The 25,988-nt window shown below is 56.3% G+C and overlaps 3 protein-coding genes across 8 annotated transcripts in view; 2 read left to right on the top strand and 1 right to left on the bottom strand.

The window, feature by feature from the left end:
* The window catches only part of LMTK2 (lemur tyrosine kinase 2), a 79,095-nt gene extending 64,756 nt beyond the window's left edge, over positions 1 to 14,339 (top strand). For all 3 annotated transcript variants that reach the window (XM_072943327.1, XM_031676731.2, XM_031676730.2), the window contains exons 11-14: positions 519 to 3,483; positions 9,083 to 9,215; positions 9,440 to 9,679; positions 10,617 to 14,339. In XM_072943327.1, the coding sequence (XP_072799428.1) occupies positions 519 to 3,483; positions 9,083 to 9,215; positions 9,440 to 9,679; positions 10,617 to 10,645 (3,367 nt within the window). In that variant the 3' untranslated portion in view covers positions 10,646 to 14,339. The remainder of the gene's footprint in view (positions 1 to 518; positions 3,484 to 9,082; positions 9,216 to 9,439; positions 9,680 to 10,616) is intronic.
* A 1,263-nt stretch (positions 14,340 to 15,602) lies between these two features.
* On the top strand, positions 15,603 to 19,555 carry BHLHA15 (basic helix-loop-helix family member a15). 2 transcript variants are annotated; one of them, XM_072943324.1, is made up of 2 exons: positions 15,603 to 15,695; positions 16,413 to 19,555. In XM_072943324.1, the coding sequence occupies exons 1-2, from the start codon at positions 15,608 to 15,610 to the stop codon at positions 17,018 to 17,020; spliced, it is 696 nt and encodes a 231-aa protein (XP_072799425.1). In that variant the 5' UTR covers positions 15,603 to 15,607; the 3' UTR covers positions 17,021 to 19,555. The 2 variants fall into 2 exon arrangements, with proteins under 2 accessions (XP_072799425.1, XP_072799426.1); XM_072943325.1 differs by lacking the exon at positions 15,603 to 15,695 and adding an exon at positions 15,720 to 15,954.
* TECPR1 (tectonin beta-propeller repeat containing 1) overlaps positions 19,547 to 25,988 on the bottom strand; it is a 27,813-nt gene continuing 21,371 nt past the window's right edge. For all 3 annotated transcript variants that reach the window (XM_072943321.1, XM_072943323.1, XM_072943322.1), the window contains exons 17-25: positions 25,523 to 25,619; positions 25,374 to 25,453; positions 24,283 to 24,339; positions 23,653 to 23,833; positions 23,240 to 23,375; positions 22,433 to 22,525; positions 21,610 to 21,716; positions 21,343 to 21,462; positions 19,547 to 21,202 (exon numbers count right to left, since the gene is read on the bottom strand). In XM_072943321.1, the coding sequence (XP_072799422.1) occupies positions 21,041 to 21,202; positions 21,343 to 21,462; positions 21,610 to 21,716; positions 22,433 to 22,525; positions 23,240 to 23,375; positions 23,653 to 23,833; positions 24,283 to 24,339; positions 25,374 to 25,453; positions 25,523 to 25,619 (1,033 nt within the window). In that variant the 3' untranslated portion in view covers positions 19,547 to 21,040. The remainder of the gene's footprint in view (positions 21,203 to 21,342; positions 21,463 to 21,609; positions 21,717 to 22,432; positions 22,526 to 23,239; positions 23,376 to 23,652; positions 23,834 to 24,282; positions 24,340 to 25,373; positions 25,454 to 25,522; positions 25,620 to 25,988) is intronic.

Genomic DNA, 25,988 nt, shown 5'->3' with positions numbered 1-25,988 from the left:
TTTCCCTCCACCCTGAGCTCCTTTCATGATCTAAGATTGTGCAGAAGACTGTGGTGTTGCTTTTCGTTGGGGGAGTCTTTAGTGATGAGTGACAGCAGCCTTTGTCTATGTGAATTCTTGCAGAATAAAGCGAGCGAATCTCAGGATGTTAGCCCAGGGCATTCTTTACTAAACAGATTATCTGTAGCAGTTGTGTCAGGAGGAGAGCATTTTAGAACTGTTTCCAAATTTGGTGGCTGTGTCCCTGGAAAATACCCGAAGAAAAATGACACGGCAGAAGAATTGTGGGGATCCTAGAAGGTGTCCTGAGCACGCAGGAGAATTAGCCACATTTTGCATTTCTTTATTTCCCCTAGCACCATGATCTCACCATGAACTGAACTCCTTCAGGCGGTTGGCAGTGATTAAAGTGCAGGAACTTCTGGGGTGTGGAGTTGGCCTGGGGTCCTTGTGAGGTCTTTTCCTATTTGAAAACAGTTTATCATCCGTCCATTAATTACCTCTCATGTGTTGCCCAGGTATGAAGTCTTACAGTTCTGCTGGCTGTCACCAGACAAGAGGCCGGCGGCTGAAGACGTGCACAGACTGCTCACCTACCTGCGGATGCAGAGCCAGAGGGACTCGGAGGTCGACTTTGAACAGCAGTGGAATGCTCTCAAACCAAACGCAAATAGCAGAGACGCTTCAAATAATGCTGCGTTCCCGATCCTCGACCATTTCACCAGGGACCGGCTTGGTCGAGAAATGGAGGAAGTCCTCACCGTGACCGAAACCAGCCAGGGCCTGAGCTTTGAGTACGTCTGGGAGGCAGCCAAGCATGACCACTTCGACGAACGTGGCCGGGGCCACCCCGACGAAGCCTTGTCCTACACAAGCATCTTCTTCCCCACAGAAGTTTTTGAGAGTTCGCTCTCAGACCCCGGACCCGGGAAACAAGATGACAGTGGCCAGGATGTCCCCCTGCGGGCCCCCGGGGTGGTGCCCGTTTTTGATGCCCACAACCTTTCCGTTGGAAGTGACTATTACATCCAGTTAGAAGAAAAAAGTGGTAGTAACTTGGAGCTTGATTACCCGCCCACGCTGCTCACGACTGAAATGGATAATTCAGAAAGGGTCGGTGATGAGGCGTCCCAGCTTCTGACCCTCAGGAATCGTGAGTTTGAGGAGTCCAGCACAGATGAGGACTTCTTCCAGAACGGTGCAGACCCCAAAGATGCCAGCGTACCTGAGGGTGTGCATAGTACCAAGGGCCCTGAGAGCCCTTTCAACAGTATATTTAATGATCTTGACAAACCAGAGGCTTTGCCCAGTCACCAAAAAATATTTGACTTAATGGAACTCAATGGAGTTCAAGCTGACTTTAAGCCGACCACCTTCAGTTCAAGTTTCGATGACCCCAGAGAGCCAGTAACTACACGCCACTTTGAGAAGGAAAAGCCCCGTAAGCTTTTTGATGGTGAGCCTGTTTGTTCACCAGAAAATCATATGCGCCAAGATAGTTTTGATCAGCTGGATATTGAAGAATTGTCAGAAAACTTTTTATTTCTTCAAGAGAAGAACTTACTGAAAGACTCCTTATCTAGCAAAGAACATGTAAACGATCTTCAAACAGAACTTAAAAACGCTGGTTTTCCTGAAACTCTGTTAGAAGCTCCGAGTAGAAACTCTTTGGATGCTGAGCTTACGTTTGCTGAAGATAAACCAGGCTCCTCTTTGCTGCAGGAAAATGTAGGCATGAGGGGCAGGGACACGGGCGTGGCACCCAAGGGCAGCACCTGGGACGTGGCGTCGCCGTCCTCCCCACAAGTGCAGGCACCACCTACCTCGCTCGAGGCAGAGGCAGAGACGCCTCCCGACGTCCCTCCAGCTGGGTCCCTGAAGCAGGGAGGAGCCAAGCCCGTGTGTCTGGGTGTCAGCGCACGTGAAGACCCTGTCTGCCCAGAGGTCAGCCCGGACTCCGCGCTGGCCCAGGGAGACGTGCCCACCGGCGACGGATCCCGTGACCTGACTCACCAAGATGGGGGGGCCTTGAGACTCAGCAAGAGTGACGCAGTTCTTGTCAGTGACACGTTAGCCAGTAAGGTGAGTGTAGGGAGTGGCCTTCCAGAACTGGGACCGAACTTACAGGACGAAGGGCTTTCGGAAGACCGCCGCAGCTGTGGTCTCCTGCGGCAAGACCCGGAATCTGCAGAGACTCTGAGTCAGCTGGGTTGTAAAGATGCTGCTGCGAAAGAGGGGGGCCTGGCGTCCGCCCTTTCCTCGGACTCGGCCAGTCAGGACAGCCTTTTGGAGGACAGCCTGTCAGTGCCCATCCCGCCTTCGGATCAGTCCGTGGAGACACCGGACTCCCTGGACTCGGTGGACGTCCACGAGGTGCTGCTGGGCTCCCTGGGCCCTCACTCGCCACAGAAACTCTTGCCCCCCGATAAGCCTGCGGACAGCGGCTATGAGACCGAGAACCTGGAGTCCCCCGAGTGGACGCTGCACCCTGCCCCCGACAGCGCCTCAGCCCCCGACTCGGCCCCAGCGGGCGATGGCACTCACAGAGGGCTGCCTCCCAACCCTGTCATCGTCATCTCAGACGTGGCCGATGGCCACAGAGGCACAGAAGTGAGCCCACAGACTTCCGCCCCCGGGTCCCAGAGCTCGTACCGAGACTCTGCTTACTTCTCCGACAACGATTCTGAGCCCGAGAGGAAGTCGGAGGGAGTCCTGGGAGCCCTGGCGTCGGCCTTGGGAGCGGATCAGCCCCAGCCCGAGCCTGTCACCCCAGCGCAGAGTCCCAGTGCCTCAGACGGCTGCCTGGAAACTGGGAGCCGCCAGCCAGACCAGAGTTGTCCGCCTGCTCTGCAAAATTCCCATCAGGTGGAACTAGGAGACACGTGGGAACCAGCAGTGATGGATGCTGCCAGACAGATGTGTCCTCCTGACGATGGGGCTGGCAGCCCCTCGAGTCTTTTGAACTCAGAGCTGAGCAGCGGGGATGACCTTGAGGCACAGGATGAGCCCCCCTGCATGCTGGCCTCCACGGGGACCAACACCAATGAGCTCCTCGCGTTCGCAAAGCCCACCCTCCGCTCCTGCGGCCCAGCGGCCCCCACGGGGGAGAAGGCCTCGTGTGGCCACCCCGAGGCCCCCAAGCTGAAGGAGCCCGACGTCGAAGGGAAGTACCTGGGGAAACTCGGTGTGTCGGGGATGCTCGACCTCACCGAGGATGGCATCGACGCGGACGAGGAGGATGAGAACAGCGACGACTCGGACGAGGAGCTGCGGGCCTTCAACCTGCACAGCCTCAGCTCTGAGTCGGAGGACGAGACGGAGCACCCAGTGCCCGTGGTCCTGAGCAGCGAGGACGGACGGCACCTGCGGGGCCTGTTGAAACCCTCGGCCACTGCCGCCGCTGATCAGCCGCCCCACGACTGGAAGAAGGGAAAGAAGGCGGTGACGTTTTTTGATGATGTCACGGTCTATCTGTTTGACCAGGTGTGTTAGCCGTTACCTCCAAACTGACACGTTGGAGGATTCCAGGATGTGTTAGGAAAGTGAGCCTGCTTTTTTTCTGATTGCCACAGACTGTTTTATCGTTCCTCAAAAAAAGGAATTGAGTGTTGGTGACCGTGACAGTTCCAAGAATATGCAGAGCTGTGGTTTGCACATGGAACACCTATTAAATTAAGGGAAGGGGGTCTGCATGCTCTTCCAGGGTCCTTCGAGGTTCCTTTCCAGACCACATTTTTATAACCTGGCGATCAGCAGTAGTGCCCGGCATGCTGGTGCGAGCTGGGACAGTGTGGGCTCACATGTGGGGCTGGGGTGGGACTGGGCAGCAGGACAGAGTCCCTGGCTGTCCTGGTGGGGAGCTGGCCCTTCCCTCCTCCCCACTGTCACTGCTGAGTGGGCTCAGACATGGGCTTCCTTAAAAATGAGGCCACCTACAATTCAGACATTTTTTTTTTAAATGCTCTTTGTTGACCAGTCTTTGTAGCTCTTGAATTTGCTTCTGGATTGTAAGTGAAGCTGCCATTGCAGAAGGTGCGGAAGGCCTTGGCGGTGTCTCCTTAGATGGTTGGCCCTCCCTTTGCATTTAGTCCTTGGAACTGAGACTTTGGTGGCTCAGCCTCCTGTTCAGTATTGGGCCTCACACTTGAGACTCTGCCCACACCTGGGGGGCTCTGGGCGCTGCTCCACGTCCTCCCTCGGGGGTGGGTCTTCCCTCAGTTGCTGTTCCTTTACGCTTTGTTCTTCTGTATTCTGTTTTTATGGTGCTGCTGAAAAAAAATTAGACTACCACATTTGAGCTACAACATGTAGGCAGGGCTGGTGAAGGCAGGCAGGTTTTGGGGGAAGAAAAGTAGACTCCTGGACTTGACCTCAGTTTTTCGGATCTGTGGGAAGGGGCGGGAGGGTCACACATCCCAGCCTCAGAACTTGTGGGTCAAGGAGTCTAGGGAAATAGTTTGCCATTTTTTCACTGAATGGAGGAGAGAAGGGATCGCCTGGCCCCAGATTTTGTGTTTTGTTATCAGTCATTCCAGTTCCCACATCCCTGTCTTCACCCCCTCCGTGAACTTGAGTTGTTGTGCACTTCGCCACTGATCCGTGGGTGGGGTAGACGTAGTTATAAAGTGTGTGCTGTGAGCAGTGTGGGCAGAGGGCTGGGGCGGATGAGGGGTTGGGGTAATTGGAGGGGTGAGCTGGACGTGACTCTGGTGGAAACCCCCGGGCTACGGAAGGGCTAAACCTGTGTGTGGTCATTGTGGGGGTATGATGTTTTGATGGCTTCACAGGGCAGGGCAGGAAGGCGAAACATGGAGACTCAAGGCATGATGGTTACAGGAACGAAGGCACAGAGATCAAGTGTAGGATGTGCGCAATAAAGGTGAGATACGAGGATGGGGTCAGTGTCGTAGAGAAAGTTGGAAAGTGGGTAGAGTCCAGAATGAAGTCCTGAAACCTTCCTGGTGGTCTGCAGCCAGACCTGTGTGTGTGGACTTTGTATCCTGCTGTACTGGCTTCTTAGTTCTAGAAATATTTTGTTTGTTTTCAAATTCCTTGTGGTTTTCTACACAATCAGTCATGTCTGCAATTAGAAACAGATTTGTTTACCAAATCGTATCTCTTTTATTTCTTTTTCTTAACCTTATACGCTAGCTAGGACTCCTAGTACGGTGTTGAACAGGAGAGATGAGAGTAAACCTCGAACCCGACCTCAGGAGAATAGCACTCAGTCCTGGACCGTTGATTGTGATGTAGGATTTTTGTAGATGTATTTTATCAGATTAAGAAGGTTCTCTTCTATTCTTGGTTTGAAACAGTTTTTATCCCGAATGGATGCTGACTTTTGCCTAATGCATTTTATACTCCAGTTGCTAGCAGCGTGTGGTTCCTCCGTTAGCATGCTGATGTGTTAGATTGCACGGACTGGTTTTCAGTGTTGAATCAGCCTTGCCTTCCTGGAAAATAAAGCCCACTTGGCTGTAAGGTTTTACTCTTGTTGATTTGCTAGTATGTTGAGTTTTGTGTCTACTGCCATGAGGTGTATTGGTCTGTAATTTTGGGGGGTGTTTGCTTATTTGGCTAATTGTGCTTTGGCACTGTCTGTGGTTTTTGGTATCAAGGTAATGCTGATCTCATAAAATGAGTTGGAAAGTTACAGTCAACCCTTGAATAACTCGGGCTTGTGTGGCACAGGTCCAGTTACATGCAGATTTTTTTTTACTAAATACCTGCTGATTACTACAGGACCAAGGCTGGTTGAATTTGCAGATGCAGAACAGTGGACACCAAGGGCCTACTATAAAGTGATAGGCATACATTTGACTGTGTGGGGGGTCAGTGCCCCTCACCCCCACATTGTTCAAGGATCCGCTGTATTTCCTCCTCTTTTGGGAAGAGATTATATAGATTTATTCATCTTTTGAAAAAACTGATTTTGGCTTTATAGAATGTTTATTTTCTTTTTAATTTTTATTGATTTCTGCTTTATCTTTATTATTTCTTTCCTTCTTCTTGCTTCGAATTTATTTTGCTTTTCTTTTTCTAGACTCTCAAGGTAGAAACTTAGGATTTGAGACCTTTCTTCTTTCTAACATTAGCATTTAATGCAGCACATTTCCCTCTGTGTAATGCTGTAACTCCATCCCACAAATCTTAATATCTTGTGATTTTCTTTGAGCCTTTCTCTTTGACCTATGGGTTATTTATAAAAATACTGCCTCATTCCCAAAGGTTGGAGATTTTCTTGTACTTTCTGTTACTAATTTCTAGTCTAATTCCATAATGGGCAGGGAACATATTTTGTAGAGTTTCAATTCCTTTAAATGTGTTGTTTTGTTTTGTTTTGTTTTTTCTATTTTTTTCTCTTTCTCTTTCTGTGTGACTCACTTTATTGAGATACTCACTGTATTGTGGTGGTTTGGAACTGAACCTGCCGTGTTGTTTTGTTTTAGTGCCAGAGTTATGGCCTGTCTTGGTGACGGGTCCGCGTGCACTGGAAGAATGTGCCTTTTGCGTCCGGGGGTCGGATTGTTCTGTAGGCGTCGGGCCCAGTGGCTTGATGGTGGTGGTCGTCGCTTCTGCATTGTTGCTGATCTTTCTGTCTGCTTGCTCTACTACTGAGAGAGAAGTGTTGAAGTCTCTGACTACAATTACGGATTTGTCTATTTCTCTCAGCTTTTGTGGCGTCTGTTTTGTAGCTCTGTTGTTAACTTCGTACACATTTAAGATGATGAGATCTTCCTGGTGAACTGATCTTTTGCCGTTGCACAGTGCCCTTCTTTATTCCTTTGTCTGACAGTCATAAAACCACTCCAGCTTGCTTTTGATTAATATGTGCATAATGTCTCTTTCTTCATCCTTGTACTTTTAATCTTTTAAGTATCTTTTAAGTATCACCGTACTTGATAACAGTTCCTTTGGGTAGCATATAGTTAGGCCATTTTAGAAAAATCTCTTCTGAGATTTCCTGTCTTTTAATTGGTGTTTTTAGGCCACTAACATTTAATAAAATTATTCATGTTTGGACTCAGGTGCACCATTGTATTCGATGTTTCTGTTTGGTCCTCTGGTTCTTGTTTCTCTTCCTATTTCTTTTGGGTAATTTGAACAGGTTTTAGTATTACCTTTTACCTATTGTCTTTTTTTTTTTTTTTTTTACTATATATCTTCTGTTAGTATACTGTTTCTGGAGTGGTTCTTGGGATTACAGTATACATACTTGACTTTTCGCAGCCTACGCAGAATCAGCGTTTTACCTGAGCCGCTCCAGGAGGACCCTCGGGGCCTCACTGCCCTGTGGGCCCTCTGCGCTCCCAGCCTCCTGCCTTCAGACCGTCAGACAGTGCTGTCCGTTTTACTTCCGGTGAAGTAGATACCCGCTGACTACTGCGTGATCCAAGGCTGGCTGAATTTGTCAAACATGTTTTAAGAAACTGAAGAGAAGAAGAAGGATTATATTTAACTCAGATATTTACTACTGTTCTTACTTCATTTCGGATGTTCCAGGTTTCCTTCTGTTACCATTCCCCTTCTGTCTGAAGAGGTTGGTTTGGCCTTTTTCCCTTCATCTGAGAACGTCTATTTCACACTCACTCCTCAGGGATGTTTTCTCTGAGCATGGATTTCTGTGGTGACGTTTCCTTTTTCCAGCATTAGATGATGTCTGGCTGCTTTCAGGAGCTTTTCCCTTTGCCTCTGGTTTTCAGTAGTTGAGTAGGGATTATGGGTTTCTGGATTACAGGCGTGGATTTCTCTGTATTTATCTCATTTCACGTCTGCAAAGCATCCTGAACCTGTAGTTGTATGTCTTTCACCAGATTTGGGGAGTTTTCAGCCATGATTTCTTCAAATACTTCTTCACCAGACTCTGTCCCCCCCTTTCTGGGAGCCAGGTCTCGGGCTGTTTGCTGTGCCCCCTGGGCTGTAGGTCCTGAGGCTCTGCCCCCATCTCCCTCCGAGGTTTGCTTTCACTCTTGTTCTCACTGGATCGTTTCTGTTGATCTACTTCAGAGTGACTTACTCCGTCCTCTTGTCATCTCCATTCTGCTATTGAGTGCATCCAGGGAGTTTAAATTTTCGGTTGTTGTATTCTGTTCCGAAAGTTGCATTTCCTTATCCTTTTTATCACCTGTTCTTTTGCTGAGACTTTTCTATTCATACTAGTCTTTTTCAGGTAATTCCAACATCTGAGGACATCTCTGCATTGGCATCTATTGATTGTCTTGCCTCCTGTGAATTGAGGTTTTCCCGATTCTCCGGGTGCTGAGTAATTTTAGGTCGCACTCTTGTTACTTTATGTGATTCTGTGTCTTGTTGAGAGTCTGTGGAGGATGTTGATATTTCTGTCTGAACAGGCGTTGACCCAGTGGGGTTCAGGTCGCACGTTCCAACCAGCCTTGTGGGGATGGGGGTCCCCTTTCAGGGCCTTTGCTGTGTTGTTTGACCCTGTCCCGTGCACGTGCCACCTGCTGGGCCAACTGGCCGTGGCTGTGGTTTCGTCTGTAGTTCAGTTCTCAAAGCTCTGGTGCACTGTTTCGGGTCACATATACCCTGAGCAGCTGCGGGGTGGTAAGCTGGGAGCTTGTAAACAACTTGATGGGGTCCCTTTCCTGAGCTCCCCCTCCCCGTGGGGTCCCTGGTACTGCCAGTGTCTCGGGCCTTCTCTCTGCAGCCCTCTGGCCAGAGAGCCGGGATTCAGGTCACCATACTGCACCACACAGCTGCGCCGTGGGCGGACAGAGAGGGATCACAGCTCGTCCCCTAGGTGGGGAGGAAGCTCACCCCCCTCAGAATTCGGGTGCCTGCCACCCGATTACTCGCTTGGGCTGGGTCAGTGCTCTGCGGGGTTGGTGGCCTTTGACTTCCAGTTCTCCCCCGTGCCTGCTCCGTTTCCTTCCCGGAGGCTTCCCGAAGTCCCTCTGTGCATCTTCCCGGGATTTAGAGGCATTCGAGGGGAGAGATGGGGCTTGAGCCCGGGCCCACCTTCCCCAGCACCGGAAGCCCCGGGTCACCACTGACGAGCCAGTGCCCCGCGGGCTCCCCAGAGCAGGCATTGGCTGACGGGAACTTGTGTTCGGCTTTTCAGGAGACCCCGACCAAGGAGCTGGGCCCCTGCGGAGGAGAAGCACGCGGGCCTGAGTTGGGCGGCCCGGCACCGACGTCAGGTTCCCCTTACCTGAGCAGGTGCATGAATTCTGAAAGTTCAACTGATGAAGAAGGTATTTCACCCCTTGGGCATGTTTAAAAAGAAGCTAAAAGGTGCAATGTGAAGTGTTTTTGAGTATCAGTTCACACATCACTCCCAGCGGCCCTGGGACCCTGGGAGCAGCTCTGCCATCTGTGCCCCAAGGCATTGCTTGGCCCCGCAGAACACACTGCTTGGCCTCTCTGGTCTTTGTGGTGAAGTCATCAAAGGAGAGTCATTTTTATTTTTTACTTCCAGGTGGAGGCTTTGAATGGGACGATGACTTCTCCCCAGACCCTTTTATGTCCAAGACAACAAGTAACCTTCTTAGCTCTAAACCTTCCCTTCAAACCTCCAAGTACTTCTCGCCACCGCCGCCACCCCGGAGCGCCGAGCAGAGCTGGCCCCACGCGTCCTACTCCAGGTTCTCCATCTCCCCTGCCAGCATCGCCAGCTTCTCTCTCACACACCTCACAGACTCGGACATTGAGCAGGGAGGTGAGAGGACGCGGGTGCCGAGGGTGGGCGGCAGTCTGGGAGGCCTTCTCCTCTGGGCTGACGGTGCATTCGTCTGGTGCCTTCCTGGGGTTTGCTGAGAAGGTTGCGAAACCCTTCCTGAAGCGCTCCCCGCCTTACCAGTGTGCTCTCTGGGCCACATCCCCACGCTCAGGTTTTCTCCCTGCCCTGCTGGGCCAGCTGGCCCGGGGCTAGAACTTGCCCTGGGGTTGCTCCCCCCGGCCCCTTTGTCACTCTGTTTCCCTTTTTGCTCTTAGCTGCCCACCCTCAAATCTGCTTCTGTTCCCCAGACAGAAGCAGCTTTGCAGAATGCTTGTGCTCTGAATAACACTTGGCCTTGACTTGGGGCTTAAGCCCAAATACACTCTGCCCCTTCTCTGGGAATGTTGATTTTGCCATTAAGTCCTGGTCTTCGTGTGACACCAGGAGGCCTGGGGGACAGGTGACAGGCAGGGCACATTTGAAGTCATAGTATCTGAACACACGGATCCTTTTTTTCCCCATAACTAGATTTGAAGATAAACGTTAACAGGTACACTTTTTGATGTGGAGTTTGCAGGCCAAATAGTAACTGTGAAGTAGAAAGAGAGTTTATTTGTGTTTGTGCTGTTTAATTGCCGATTAGATAACGCCCATTACCCAGGGACCTGTTGGGGCAGAGGTGTGGGGAGCAGAGCTGGGCTTCTCCTGTGCCCGGAGCACTGATACCGCAGCAGCGTGTGAGCTGAGCAGGTGTGCTGGCGGGAGAGCCCGGCAGGTGCTGCTCCTGCGGGAAGCGGCCTGCGGCTCTGGCAGGTGGCCACTAGCCCCTGCTGGTTTCAGTTCCTTTTTCTACAGTGGGAATCAGCTGCCAAGCATACTATTTTTATCTGTGATGATCGTTTTAAAAGCCCAGCTTTGCTTGCTCTCTCCTAACCAGGAAGCAGTGAAGACGGAGAGAAAGATTAGGTGACGCAGAGGCACCTCAGACCCGGCTGCTCCCCCGCGGCGGCTTTCCCGGTACCCGCCGACTGCCGGCCCCCTACTCCGTGGCTGCTGAGCCTGGACGGGAAGAAGGACCCAGGAGGCCAGAGGGAGTGGTGCAGTGGGCCGGCCGGAGGCGTGGTCCTGTCCAGCTGGTCTAGTGCAGCTTGCTGCCTTTGCCCTGCGCTCCCGGCCACTCCCACCCACCTGCAGCGTCTGCGATTCCGTCCTGACGGAGCGTGAGCCTGTCCTGCGTAGGGGGACCTGTCGGCTCCGGGTTGTTCCTGGTTCCCACGTTGGGTGTTCTCTGCGGCCACACCTGTGCATCCATCCTGTCTGTGCACAGGGCCCTGAGGACCACAGTGGGAATTGGCACCAGTGAGCCATATTTATTATTTTTAAAGAAATCACTAATTGCTTTCTGTAATTGCACTGTGGATAAATGTCCTAAGAGTCTCTCATATTGTACAGAATCGTAAATTATTCAAGGAGAAATAAGGCAGGTCAAGCTGGTGCTATCCACTAGTTTGATTTTTTTTCTTCTGTTTTATAGTTTGTTTGCTCTGCATGGTACTTGTAAAGCTTAAATATTTTGAGTGTTATGCCGTCTTTAGAATTGTCGGAATTGTACATACGGTACTCTTTCGTAAATGAGAAATGATTCTGAATGTTAGTGTTTTATGTTCTTACAGGAAATATTTTTGATGAGTCCAAAAAGACTGCTCTGTTTTGTTGACTGAATGAAACACATTTGTGTCTCTTCTCTATAAGGTGGTTTCCCTGTTGCAAATGAGGCTTCTCTGAGGAGCTGAGGGTTTTGCAGCCCAGCCGTGTGATTCTCCCACCCTCCCCTCCCCCAGCTTTTTAGAAACCCTTTTGGTAAAAATTGACAGGTGGTTCCCTGAGCCCAGCTGTGGTCAGAGTGCCCAGTCCCCCACCCTCTCCCCGGGGACCCACGTCCTGCTGCGCGGGTCCTGCTGCATGGGTCGGGGGTCTTGCCAGCTGAGCAGGGCCCCAGGTCGCTGCCCCTCAGAGCTGGCCCTTCTGCTTGGTTTGGAGGCGTAGCCTTGGTGGCCTCGGGGTCCTTGGGTTGTAGCTTCTTTCTCCAGGATGGTGGAGAACTGAGCGTAGAAGCTGCCCCACGGGGGGCTCTGGGTGCCAGGACGGTTTGAGTTCACGCTGTTTGTGCAGTTCAAGTGTTGAGCTGTCGAGAGTCTCTGGAGCTGAGTTGTCCCCTCAGACCCACTCCGGGTCCCATCCCATCCGAAGGCAGCTGGTCCCTGTAACTGAGGAGATGCACTACATCCCACAGCTGTGAGGGGGACGGGGGCAGCAGCGGGGCCTCCGCAGCCAGCACGGCCTCCTGGCTGGGGCCTTGGGCAGCCTGAGTGGCCGTTGCACCCAAATGCTGCCCTGCACTGACATCCCCACTTTTGCATTAAGCACCAAGTTCACCCCTTGCTCTGAAAGGCCCGCACGTGTCCAGTGCAGCTGTAATGTTGGCAGGAACCGGGTACTGATGATAAAAAGCTGACCTCGACCCGCTGTGGTCCTCAAGTAGACAGCGTGGCTGCGCTGTGCGCACTGGGCAGGGCCTCGGGCCTGGGTCCCCACATGCTGGCCCCTTGTCCCAGCTGCCTTCTGGTGCTGATCTGCTTTCCCGACTCCAGCGGGACCCTGGGAGACACCAGGCCCAGGCTGGGGCCACAGGATGGGAGTCACGGGAACCGGGTCCCAGAGGCAGAGGGGTGCGCTTGTCAGAGTTTACATCGTAGATTGTGCCCTTTGTTGTCAGTCTGGCTCACTACCGTTTTGTACTAGCAATAACTTTCCAGAGCAAGAAGATTCCAAACGGAAGGAGCGCCTCTGACCCTCCCCAGGTGTGAGCACAGAGCACTGCAGAGCTGGCCTCTGGCGTGCGTGTGGGAAACACAGTTCACAGGGCATTAGGAGGGGATTTTGCCAAAACTGTCATAACTCTGAATTTCTTGCTGTGGAGACTTCTGAGGTTTCTGAATTTTTATATCTAACTACCGGTCTTGGTTGGGAGAGAAACGAGAGGCAGTTAATACTAGTTTTTTCAAATTACAGTTGCAGGGAGTTCAGATTTAATGACTGAAATCATGCAGATCCATAGAATAGATAGTCTTCATATACAGTGAGCCCAGGATGCATTTATTGATGTTTTGGGGCTGTACATTTTTCACTATGATTAAGGAGATTTTAACAACATAATTCCCATTTTAATTTATTTTGAGGTTTGTATCACTCATAATTAATTGCCAAAAACATTTTCTACGTGGAGTCGGGGTGGGGTGGGGCAGTAGGTCTTAGTGTGGTGTTGCATGGTCGGGGAGATTTTATATTTGTAATAAACATGTGAATTAACATGTTGTTTTGAAATCTCAAGCAATACACAGGCAATTATGTAGATTAAAATTTTCAGCCCATTTTGGAAATACCAGCATGTGCTTTGTTGTTTGATTCTTTTTACTCAGTTGGTTTTACCAGTAGTAGGTTTTCCGACCTTACTTGTCCTAATAAATTATGCAAAGAAATCAGTGGCATTCTCTAGCTAACGCGGGCGAGGTTCATAGTACCTGGTTCACAGTGCTGTTTCCTGGCCTCCTTTGGGATCTGTCTTACTTTGGTGGAGTTTACGTATCTTAAATCCCACAGTAAAAATAATCTGACCTTCATTTCCTTCCTAGCTAGATGTTAATTTGTGTTATCAAAGGACTCGGTCATAAGGCAGAGAAACATAGAAAAAGTGCTCCCCAGATCCTTCTGAAACTTGGACTGTGTGTCTGGGTACGAAGCCATTCATCTTAAGGGTGAAGACGCTCCAGGAAGCTGAATGGAAAGCAGCACCTGTCCTGTTTTTAAGTGTACAAGCGATTCTTTCTACAGAAGTGGGTCCATCTAAGAAAAGTCTTTGTATGTCTTGCTGCCGTAAAACGCCTTTCAAAACCTCTTCCTTTTATCAGCACTTTCCGTAGGGTGTTTGTAGGGCTAATGATTCACTGCATGTCTGTCTTGTGGGCCCAGGCGCAAGGGAGGCGGCTCCTGGTTTTACTCCACTCAGCCCATCATTGTCTGAAAATTCCAGAAGAGAACCAAGTGTTAGGCTTCAGTTATGAGGGGCTTCAAAATATTAGCCTTATGAGAAGTAGCCTTAAAATAAGAATGCGTGTACACAGTTACTTGAGATTTAAATCTCAAAAAACAATATTCTGAAGTAGTCATGGGATTGGCTCAAGTTTGGGCTCTCAAAAGGGAAGATTCTCTTCAGTATATAAAGAAATTCTTGAAAGATGCGTTGACAGTACTGAATCACCAACAACCTGTTATTTGAATGGCTGGAACATGGTGAGGTTGTTCAAGTTGGCACAGACCTAGGTAGATCTTCGTAACAGACCGCTGTGTGTATCCACTGCTTCATTCCAGCTGCAGACGAGGACCCCTGGGGCCGTCACACCTCCGAGGTTTCCCTGTTGTGCTCACACAGTTGTAAGAGGTTCACGGCAATATAACAGTTAATGAACTTTCAGTTTAAATTGTGTACATTTTTAAATTGTAAGATTTTTACTGTATATTGATGCATAGTGTGATTCAATAAATTGCTTGTAATTTAAAAACTATTGAATATTCAAAATAAATATAGTTATATATTTATAAACTCTGCTGCTGCATTTATTCTGTGTTTCTTCCTCCACTGGGTAAGGCCGGGGCTGGGTGGCCTGGCACTGCCCTGCTGTGGGTGCTTGCAGCCTGCAGCGCTGAGTCACCACCTCACCGCCCCGGTCTCTAGAGATTGGATGCCCTTTTCCATGACTGACCTCAGTCCCCCACACTCCTGAGAACACAAAGGTATGTAAAACTAGCATGCAGTGTTTGTGCTGCCGTAAAGTGCATCTGTAATTATGCCTTTGCGCTTACTGATGAATTTCAGAAGTGTTTAAATTTCTAAGACCAAGCCAATAAGGAGCGCCAAGCCAAGAGGCTAATCAGCTCAAAACCAGCCTTCTGAGCCCCCAGTGGCCCGTCCTTGCTCTCCTGGTGTGAGCTGCCAAGAACGCAGTTAACAGCCTCCCTGTACCAAAACGGGCCTGGCCCCACCTCGGGTTACACAAACTGCGGAGTGACCCTCAGGGAGAGATGGAGGAGGCCTGTGCACCTCCATCCAGAGAGCCCAAGGCGAGGGCAGCGCTGACCCTGGCCGGGCCTGCGGGGCACAAATGGGAGGGAGCCGCTGTGCGTCCCATCAGCCCCTAAGAACCTCGGGGCCAGTTGCTGCTTTTAACACATTTTAGTGCGCCGGTCAAAGGTGAGAAAACAGGCGGGAGGCGTTTAAGTAAAGCAGGTGGGTGGCAGCAAGTTTTGAGCCCAAGCTTCTGCCTCCCACCCTTGGAGACTTCCTAGAACCGATGGCCAGTTTTTTCCCGGTGCCCCGCCTACAGACCGCCGACCAGGTGCTCCGCAGGGCAGGGCTCCGCCCACTCGCACCCGGCCCGGCGCGGGCGGCGCGGTGGGAGCGCTTCCCAACCTCCGGCGCTGCGGGGTGAGGGCGCGGGGGTGCCTGGCCGACTGTTCGTCGGAGGTGTGGCCTCTGCCCGTTTGAGAACAAGTATTACTACAAAACAGCTTTTCCACGAACTCTTCCGACCTTGGCTCCGTGTTCTGAGCCTTAACCCCCAGGCCAGGTGCGGCCCCGGGACTTCCCCTCCGCGCCGGCGGGCTCGCAGAGAGGCCTCAGCCTCCCAGTCCTTGGAACGGCGGAACGGGCTCCGGGGCCTGAGCTCCGCCGGCGGGGAGGCGGCCTGGGGGACCTTCGCGAGCCGGGAGTCGGCCACGGATCCCCGCCTGCAGGTGCGCCCGTACCCCGCCGCGGTGCAGGGACACGCGAACTTTGGCCCCGCCCCGGCCCCGCCCCGCGGGCTTATTTACATGAGGCCGCCGCCCCGCCCGCAGCGCCTAAAGCGACGTGTCCTTGTCCCCCGTGGACAGCCCCAGCGCGTGCGGCCACGGACCTCAGGTAACGGCGGTGGGGGTGCGGGTGTGGCCGCGGGGAGAGGACTGAGTGGCGGAGGACAGGACTGAGTGGTATCTGGAGGGAGACCTGGGTGGGGGATCCAGGTCTGGAGCCCTGGCCGCGGCCATACACGTGGTGGGCCTGGAGACTGCTGCGGGCTCTAGACACTGTCCACCTCTGACCTGCGACAGCTGCCTCATGTCCACAGCTATTCTGGCGCCAGTGTTGTCCCTGCATGTGTGACATCCAGTGGGGCAGGACGGTGAGAGTGGTGGCTAGAGTTGGTTCCTGTCCATCCAGGCAAACAGGAGACAGTGAGGCCTCGGGCAGAGGGGCTGCCTGGACTAGGTTGGGGCCACATCTCTGGGTAGTCTCAGCAAAGTGTCAAAGGCCACCTAAGCTCAGGGAGCATTCAGGCTGTACTGAGGGACATGGGGCCAGAGAAGGGTCCAGGGGTCAATGCTTGTCACCCAGAGGGAGAAGGGCCCACCAGATCAGGGAAAGGTCTAAGGGGTCAGTGTGAGGTCAAACAGGCACAGGGAGGGGCGTCAGCTCAGGGCCCCGTGTGTGAACGGGAAGGACCCTGGGGTCACTGTGCACCAAGTTGCCACTGGGCAGCGAGGAGGCTCCAGGGACAGCTATCCTGAGCGTCCACTGGCTGTCCCAAGTGTCCACTGACCTGCCGAGTGACGGCGGGGTGGCCTGTGTTCTGGATTTCAGCTCCGAAGGCCCGCCCCCAGAGCCATTGCCCCCAGGACAACCAGTCTGGAGCCATGAAGACTAAGAACCGGCCCCCCCGGCGCCGGGTGCCCCCACAGGATGCAGAGGCCGCCCCAGGGGAGCGGAGGCCCGACAGGCTGCAGCCGGGCTCGGGACCGGAGCCGACGAAGGGTCTGCGGAGCCGGACGGCGCGGGCGCAGGGGGCGCGGGCAGAGGGCGGGCGCAGGCGGCCGGGGCCGGGGGGCCGGCGGGAGAGCAGCGTCCAGCGGCGGCTGGAGAGCAACGAGCGCGAGCGGCAGCGCATGCACAAGCTGAACAACGCCTTCCAGGCGCTGCGCGAGGTCATCCCGCACGTGCGGGCCGACAAGAAACTTTCCAAGATCGAGACGCTCACACTGGCCAAGAACTACATCAAGTCGCTGACCGCCACCATCCTGACCATGTCCAGCGGCCGCCTCCCGGGCCTGGATGGGCCCGGCCCCAAGCTCTACCAGCACTACCAGCAGCAGCAGGCAGCCGGGGGCGGGCTCGGGGACTCCGAGGCCCAGCCTGAGGGCCACCTGCAGAAATACTCCACGCAGATCCACAGCTTCCGAGAGGGCTCCTAGTGCCCCTGCGTCACCGGCCGCCTGGCCTGCGCATCGGGCCCTTGGCCCTCTGCCACGCGGCTCCGTTTTCCCTGCAGGCGCAGCCGCCTCCCCAGGCACCACCTGGCCCCCAGAGACAAGACCAGTGAGTAGCCTGATGGAGGCCGTGGCTCTGGGCAGCCTGCGGCCCAGACCTCATTAAGGTCCCAGGATCTGCTTTAATTTAATTGGCTAGGCAGGAGCTGGCTGGCCCTTGTAACTAAATTCTCTTCACTCTTGGCTCCCTCCTGAGGCGAGGGGAGATTCCAGGAAAAGGTTTGCTTGGGTAAGTTCCCCAGTTACTGATGAGGCCGAGGCCCAGGGAGGGACCTCCCCTCATCTGCATCATAGCCCCCTCATTCGGGGTAAACTGAGGCACGGAGCAGAGAACACCCAAGGCCTCAAGGCAGGAGTGGCTGAGCAGAGGTGGTTGGAGCATCTAGCCCAGCATCCATCAGAAGCCCTAATCAGAGTCCCTCAGATTGATTCTAAAGGGACCTTTTCGGCGAGAGGGGCTGGGTGGGGTCTTTGCTCCCTCCTCTCAGGTGGGGGCTCCTGACTGTGGAGGGTCTGAGCCGGGTCCGAGGGTCTAAGGCCTGGTACTGAGGGTGTTGGAGACACGGCTGGGCAGACTGGGGAGAGAGGCCCTGGTTTCCCAGAGCAGTCAGGGTTCTCCTGAGGGGAGATGGTCTGTTTCCGGGCCTCCCTCCGGGTCCCACCCAGGTCTGGTGCTCACTGTCGTGTGTGGTCATATAAGTGGCAGAGGATGGTCTGACAGGTCTTCAGGATGTTCTTGGGTCCTGGTTGGATTTGGGGGCCCTGCAGGGCTCTCAGCGGGGAGGAGCCTGGGGTGGCAGGAGCTCCCCTCCCCCACCGGGTGCTGCCCCTTAAAGGTGGACTGGGCAGCTTGGCAGGTCCCAGCCGCCCTGGGCCACGCTTCCTTCTGTGGTGTTCCTGTCCCACTGGCTCTGACAGGCTTGGTGACTTTGCTCTCAACCCTGCTGGCAGCTTCCCTCCCTTGTCCACCTGCCCACAGCCAATATGGGGAGGGGACAGGGCCCTTGGCAGCCTCAGGCAGAAGTGACAGGGACTTCGGAGAGGGTGGAGTTGGCCTGGCACATGGGGCCAGGCCTGCCAGAGCCCAGATCTGTCCCAGAGCCTGCCCGCTCTGGGCACTGTGGGTGGGGGCTGAGCCCGGCCCGGAGTGGGGCTGCCACAGCCGAAGGCCCATTCCCGCTGCACAGCTGCCCCCTCCCAGCCCTGGCAGTCGTGGCCCCAGCCACTTAACGCACCGCCAGGCTCCGTGTCAGCCCTGGCCACAGCGAGGGCCGTGGGTGGCACCTGTGGAAACAGCCATCAGGTGCTTCAGTCCTAACTCTCCACATTAGACACCAGCTGGACACCACCCCATCCCCTACTTCCCCCACCCCACCCCTCACCGCTAGGCCTCAGTGCCAGGCAGTCCCCCATCATCCCAGCCGTCCTTCAGCATGGGTCAGGGAGTGCTCCTAGCCTGCCCTCCATGGGTGGCCACTCAAGAAGGTCGGGGTCGGAAGCCCACCAATGGGAGCTGAGATTGAGGGTGACTCTGAGCTTGGGACAGATGGGGCCCTCGCCTGCCCTGCTGGGGGTGGTCTGCCGGCTGGAACACAGGAGTGGGAGGCCTGCAAACCCGGCGGCTCCTGTTCCTGCTGCGCTGAGGCCAGAGCAGGGCTCAGTGTATCCCTGAACTTGCAAAGGAGCTGACAAACTGAAAGCACAGGGGTGGGGGTGCCAGCAGAGGCTCTGTCCAGGAGATCATGCCTGGTGACCGGGTGCCTGCGGGTCACCACCTTGCAAGATGACAGCCTTTGTGGCTCTTTCTCTCTGTCCCAAACTGGCACCTGCACCCCTCTGCTTCCCAAAGGGTCACCTGGGCCCAGATGTCCATTTCTTCTCCACCTGCACGGCCTGTAGACCTTAAAGGGCCCAGGCCAGGTTCTGGGTGTTAATATGGGGGGGTGATAAGGGACAAGGGGACAGGCCTGGTGACAGGCTGAGGCACCCGCTGCCGGGTCTGCTTTGTCCACCCTCGTCTTGGACTCCAAGCCTGGCTGGATGGTTCCATCCTGCCTGGCCCTCCCAAGCTCTGTGTTTCCTAAAGTCAGAGAGTCGCACTCTGAGCCTGGCCGCCTCTCGGACATGTGGGGCCGCGGACTAGCCTGCAGACGGGACCTGCGCCAGCGTGAGCCGTGACCTCGGGGGCGGGACCCCACAGACCGCACAGAGACGCCAGAGCTGCGACTTTTCTGCCTGGGAAAACCTACCTGGAACTGAACGGCCAGTGCCCCGCTGTAACTGTGGTGAACAGGTTTCTTAAATGACCCAAATTTGCTTTTATTTTTCCTAGTGGCCTCTTCAAAGTACTAATGAAACCAAAATAAAAGATTTCCTGGCAATTGCCACTTCTGCCCCACGCTCCAGTGGGAACTGCATTTGAATCATAATGTAGCAATAAAGACTGTTGCATCCTTGACACTCTGGCGTAAGATTTTATTGAATAAAACATCCGAGGAATCAAGATGGTTTGGTGATGCTGAGCAGGCAAACAGCCAGTGCTCAGCAAGGAGGGGACACGGTCGCCCTGGAGAAAGGGTGGGGTGAAACCAGCTACAGGCTGCGAGTCACAGCAGAAAACATTAATGCCCACTCGGAGAAAACCTGACAACGACCTGAGTGTAAACAGGCGGGTGTCCTGGCCCTTCACCCGATTCACCTGGGCACTGCCCCCAGACTCACGCCTCCTGGTCCCGCCTCCAGGAGACGCAGCAAACGCGGAGGTCACGGGCTCCCTGCAGTGCCCCTCGGGAAGGGACTCCAAGGCCAACCTCCTTAGAGTCAAACACCACACAGCAAAAAAGTGCATAACTGGGCCCTCCTGGTGGGAAAAGCGGGGAAGCTGGTGGTGGCAGCTTGTTCCAGCTCAAAATGAGCAGAGACCGCCGGCCGCCAGCTCTGATGACCCCTGGGGCAAAGTGCCTGGTTGTAGGAAGCAAACTCAAGACTTCACCAAACGGGCCCTTTTCCGGATAAAAAGCAGCGGAGAAACTGCCCCCTGGGAGCGGGGCCGCGTGGCAGGTGCCTGCCGCCGACCTGGCTGGGCAGGGCTCTTGCCTCTGGCGGACGGCTCTGCTTGGCTCGGCTCTGCTCTGCTCGGGGCTGCAGCCACTGCACCCTTCTCAGCCCGTCTCCACCGCCCAGGCCACCTGCTGCAACACGGTCAGGCGTCGGAGCCCCCGGCCCCCAACCACGTCTGGGGAAGGGCTGGCTGAGGGCTGATGACAGTGACTCTGTACTTGGACAGCTTCGCCCAGCCACTGACCACCCCTCCGTCCTCTGTCCACCCCGGGGGGCCCGGCCCACCTGGGGAAGAAGACGCCCCTCCTCAGCATTTATTTCCGGACTTCCAGCCCCTTCCTTAACTTCTGAAATGAAACCCCATTTGTGAGAGCTGCTCTGAGACTCAGTCACGGCCTGGGGCAAAGCAGCCCCGAGCCTCACGGCCGCTCTTCTTTAAGGGGCAGGGCCCAACACTGTGCAGGGACTCCGGGGCTCACGCCTGTGAGGCTCCTTTGTGGGCTCTGCTTTCCTGGGGGCAGCTTCCTGGAAGGCTCCAGGCTCCAGGTCCCCAACTCAGACAGGCAGGAGGCAGAGGGGGAAGGGAAGGGCAGGAGAGGCCGGCGGAAGGGCCCCCACCCCCCACCACAGTCCTCCTTGCAGCTGGGAACACAAGGTGTCCACAGAGCTTCACTTTTCTGGGCTGCTTCCGCCAGTGCCTCTGAGGTGGCCATGATCTCAGGCCAGGTTCCCTCCAAAGTCTCAGAGTCTGGAGTCTGGGCCTGGAGACACCCCTTCCGGCGTCCACTGTCAGCACGAGAACGGCTCACGACAGGAAGGCGCACATGTCAACCTTGGTCCTTCAAACCTGGCACAACGCCAGCTTCTGGGTGAAGGGAGCCTGCCTCAGCAGCAGACAGGGCCCAAGGTCTCCTGGGGGCCACCAGCCACCTTCAAGGGCTCGCTGGGGAGGCTCTGCTCCCCGCTCTGTCTGCTGGGTGTCTCCTGGGATGAGCTCCTGGGGGCTCTGGTGGCATTGGCCCGGACAGAGAGGTGATCCCAGCCCCCCTGGAAGGAAAAATCGGAGTCACCTGGGACCACCAGGGGTCCAGGGGCTCTGACAGGGCCTCCCATCAGGTCCCCACTGAGACAGCCGTTGGCCTGGAGCCCTAAGCCAGCACCGCTGCCCCGTGCCCAGCCCTGCTCACCCCGATGCCGTAGTCCCAGCCCTGCCCCTTGGGCTCACGGGGCTGCACGCCTATGCGGTGACATACGGTTCCCCGGCTCAGGCTGCGACTTCCCTGGACTTTGTTGGCGATGACCCAGACCTGGAACGCAGACCCCTTGAAGGTCTGGCCCCCCCGCCACAGGGGGATCATGGGGACAGCAGTGGGGGAGACCAGAGCAGAACCCGGATCGCCCCGAGTCCCTGACCCCAGAGCCAGCATCCAACCTCCACCCACTTCTCCCCAGACCTGGTCCAGGGGCCCCACGGACACGCGGCGCACGTTGTTGGACACATGCTCCCAGCTGGATCCCTGCGGGTAACTGGGCGTGACCCCCTGGCGGTACCACAGGTTCCCTAGGAGAGAACGGCAAGTGACATGAGGCTCTGAGCACCAGGACCTGGCTCAGGGTCTGCAAGGCCCGGAGATCTGAACGCACTGCCCGGGGCTCTCGCCGACCCAGTTCTGCCATTGCCCCTCCCTCCACCTGGCTTCATCGCTGCCCCCGTGCTGGGCTGGCATCCTCATCTTCTTTTCACGCGTGAGAAACTGAGAACAAGGAATTCTTTAAAGAAATAGAGACCAGGTCTGGAATAAAAGGCCTGGGTTCCAGGCCCAAGTCCGCCCTTTCCTGGCCTTGCTCCTCTGTGACGGCCACAGACCAGGAAGGGGCACCCAGAGCCTGCCTGAGGTGGCGGGGGTGGTCAGGGACGGCCCAGCCAGGCAGATGGCCTCTGCCAAACCCGGCTGTGGGCTCCCAAGTCACAGGCCTGGGTGGCACCTTCCGGAAGATGCTCCCAGGGCAGGCCTCACCACGCAGTGTCACCCCGGCCTCGGTACTGTGCCCTCTGCCCAAGGCCGAGGCAGACCTGGGCACCTGGGGCGGGCTGGTGCCCCACACCCGGCATGACTTGGGGGAGGGGCCTATTTGGAGGCTGACCTCGGGCTGGCGGCCTCTCGTGGGGCTTGTGAAAGTCTCCTGTCAGGCACCTGGGGTGGGCAAGGGTCTTATCCCACTGGGACGCTAACCCAAACCCACCCTGGTGACCACGGGGGATCAGAAACCACTTGCCGTTTTCATCCAAGGCGAACACTGCCGTGTGCCCCACGGACACCTGTGTCAGTCTCTGTTTGGGAGGAGATGGGATGTGGTACCAGCAATCACCTGTGACGGGAGACTGGGTTTGGGATCCAACCCGGAAACACCAAACCTGTCACCCAGGTGCCCCTGGAGCACGTGGTCCCCTCTGCAGCTTGCAGGGTTGGGAGGGAGCAGATGGCCTTTGTCCCCAGACCAGCTGGACCACATGTGCAAGAAGGCCCAGTGGGGGCCGACCCGTGCCCTGCCTGGGGCCCTCCTGAGGCCGTGGCAGCTTCAGATGGTGGGTCCAGAGGGACTGAATCCTGAACAGGGAGAGGAAGGGGCCTGGCCCAATATGTGGTGGAGAGCCAGCCTCGGAGCCACTGTGCGATGCGCCACCTCTCTGTCCAGACCTCCAGCCAAGAACAAGCCAGCACGGCAGGAGGGCAGCCAGGGCGGACGCTGTGGATGGGCCGCCTGGGGAGCCCCAGGCCTGTCCCCAGGGTGTCGAGGACAGGAAAGGGCAGCCCCACCGCCAGGGCACTGCACCCCCAACACCGTTGGTCCCAGTGCAGGAGGCCAGCCTCGCGGGGGAGCCCAGCTTGGTCCCCGCGCCTGGTCCACAGGTGGTGCTCAGTAAGTGTTTGTTGAACTAAACGGAAAATCATGAGTGCCATCAACCAGCTTCCTGGGAAGCGGAGACACCTGCACCTTCACTTGGCCTGGCCCAGCTGCCTCTTGGCCCCTGTCACAACTCCGCGGTGGCAGGTAGGCATCCTCCCGAGGGGTAGCACTCACCAGCCGGCTGGGAGGGGGACACGGAGCCGCGGTAGAAGGCGGACCCGTCCCTTGCCACGGCCCACACCTGGTAGCAGGCCCCAATGGAGACGGAGGCGAAGGGCTGGTCGGTGCCCACATGCAGCCAGGAGGAGCCCTGGGGGCGGGGGAGGGGCACTCAGGGCCTGCCGCGACCGGGAGCTGGCGGCTCCCCACACCCACCTCAGTCTCAGTCCCAACTGCCCACAGGGCCTGAAGACCCCCTTGGGCCACATGCGGTGCCCACAAGTCCCAGGGACCATCCTGGGCAGGCCAGGGAGGCCTGAGCCCAGCCTGACTCCACTGAAGGGTCCTATTTTGGGAAGAATCCACTAGGGCCCCAAGAGGGCTGGCAGAATGGGCAGGCCCGGCACCCCTGGAAACAAGGTGCTCACAGCAGGGTTGAGCTCGGACACGCCCAGACGGCACAGCACGTCCCCCTTGTCACTGACGGCCCAGAGCGCGATGCTGGGCCCACTCCCGTTGGCGCCGGGGCTCTCCGGGATGATGGACACGTCTCCGAGGGCGATGGGGGCCACCTCCAGCCAGGGCCCGCTGGTCACCAGCTTGCATTTTCTGCTGGGCAGAGAGAGAGCAGAGTCCTGGGCACCCTGATGCTAAGTGAGCCTCAGGGCCACCTGTGCTGGACAGAAGGGAGCTGCCAGGCCCTGGGCCCTGGGCCCTGGGGAGGGGGTCGACGAGCCCGCGAGCACCAGGGGGGCACCAGCCTCCACACCCTCAGCCTCTGCCCTGCCCCCACCCCTGGCCAGGCCTCCCCTCCCCTCCCCTCCCGTCCTGCAGGTCCTCTGACAAGCAGAGCCTGCCAATGACATTTCTCTTATTTGTTCTTGAAAACAAACTCTTCAGAAACAGCACTGGGAGCCCGAGGGCACTTCCTGGGCTGACATTTACTTTGATCCTGGGCTCTCCTCCCCAGAAACCTCCCCTTCTCTCCACAGGAACTGAGGTCCAGGCAGGGAGGTCTGGCCCAGGCCACACCCCACCCCCTGTACCTCCCTCCATACCTGGCCCAGCACCTCCTCCTGACAAAATCCTTCATGGTTTTGTACCCGTGGTAGGAGCTGTAAGAGGAAGAAGCAGAAACTGAGACCATCTTGTGGAAGTTTCTGGAAAGTGACATTCTCTCCGCATGCGTTACAGAGCTTGGTGTGAACTGTGGAGTGGGCTCAGGGCAACAGGTAACCGCAGGACACCATCCCCCTCCTCAGATTTCTCTAGCTCTGTCTGGGCCTCCCAGGGGCCAGGGCCTCCCGGGGGCTGGGGTCTCCCTGGGGCAGGGACCTCGGTGGGGCCAGGATATAGCCATTTCTAGCTAAGGGTCCTCTGAGCCCTCCCTACTCCAGGCCCCATCAGAGCTCTTCTGGGGAGCAGTCGGGCTCGGGGCCTGAGGCTGAAGGGGAGGACCCGTCCAGGAGCCCCCATGAGCCTAGGTCTGCTTAGAAGATGTGGCCTGGGCCCCGGCCTGGGCCCTGGCTCGGACTCTGCCCTCCATCTGGACGTGATTCGTGTTCCATGAAGGGCCCACCCTGCTGATACCGTGCACCCGATGCCAGGGCCCCCATCTTCGCTGGCTTGTCCCTTACCCTTCCTTTTACAGAAGGTCCCAACACACTGGGTCTCCTGCCTCCCAGGGTGGCCTGGCCTCACTCCATGTCGCCCCTCCACCCTGACACTCTCCCTGGTGTTGGGAGACCCCTGCCCATCACCTGGGGCCTGGCCGAAGAGTCCCCCGAAACCACCCTGACTCTGGCACCCAAGTCACCTCAGGCTTCCTTGAGCCCCCAGCGCAAGGCACCAGATTCCCTGGCCTCCCAGAACCCATGCCCAGCACAGCGCAGGCACACCTGGGTGCTGAGGGGCCGTGCGCTCCTCCCTCAGCCCACCCCCACCGGCCAGGTGTGCGGGCTCAACCTCACCTGGGCCCCCCACACCTCTCCAGCGGAGGCGGGCACACAGGGGCCTGCTCCTCGGTGCTTGTGGAGGCCGGAGATGCCCAGGGCTGCGGGGCAGGGGCAGGGGCTCTGCTGGCTGACCAGGCCTGCAGCTCGGGGCCCCCACCCCGAGGCCCCCTCCCCCTACAGACAGAGATACTTACGCAGGGAAGTCACTGGCGTACTGCCACCCCTCCTGGTCAGTGCCCCCAGAAACGCTGAAATCCACGAACCAGTCAGAAACCTGGGGGAGGGGCGGGTCAGTGCGGGGCCTCCCCCTACTGCAGCCCCCCTTCCCCCACCCGGAGCTCACCCAGGTCCACTGCAGGGACGGGGGCTTCGTGCTGGTCTTGGTGCACTCCTGCAGCCCCGTGGCGTCACTCCACATGTACCGGTCAGTGGGCAGACCCCTGGGCAGGACAACAGGGTGAGGTGAGGGGTGAGGTGACACCAGAGAGAGGAGGCAATAAGCCTGCCCCGCCCAAGCTCCTGGGACATCTGCATCTCCGGAGGGGTGAGGGGCGGAGCCAGAAGTGCCCAGGGATGGGGACGGCCACTGGCTGACCCACATCACGCAGGCCCGGCCTACAAGCACAGCCGGGCCTCCCACACGAGGGCTGTGGCACGTTGTGTGGTCCGGGACCCCTCCCATCTTTCTCTTGTGACCTGAAAAGACACGGAGCCCTAACCCCAGTACCTGGGAGTGTGACCTTATTTGGAAATAGAGTCTTTGCAGACGATCAAATTGAGATGAGACCATCACTGGAGTGAAGGGGCCT

The sequence above is a fragment of the Vicugna pacos genome, chromosome 18 (assembly GCF_048564905.1).
Source record: "Vicugna pacos chromosome 18, VicPac4, whole genome shotgun sequence".
Taxonomy (NCBI): domain Eukaryota; kingdom Metazoa; phylum Chordata; class Mammalia; order Artiodactyla; family Camelidae; genus Vicugna; species Vicugna pacos.
The sequence above is the reverse complement of the archived record's forward strand: the minus strand, read 5'-3'. Positions and strand labels throughout refer to the sequence as shown.

What these genes read in the sequence shown, in the direction of transcription:
- BHLHA15 (XM_072943324.1), top strand. Translation starts at nt 15,608, where the DNA reads ATGAGGCCGCCGCCCCGCCCGCAGCGCCTAAAGCGACGTGTCCTTGTC. An exon ending in CGTGCGGCCACGGACCTCAG is followed by an intron (nt 15,696 to 16,412) that starts GTAACGGCGGTG and finishes TCTGGATTTCAG; the next exon opens with CTCCGAAGGCCCGCCCCCAG.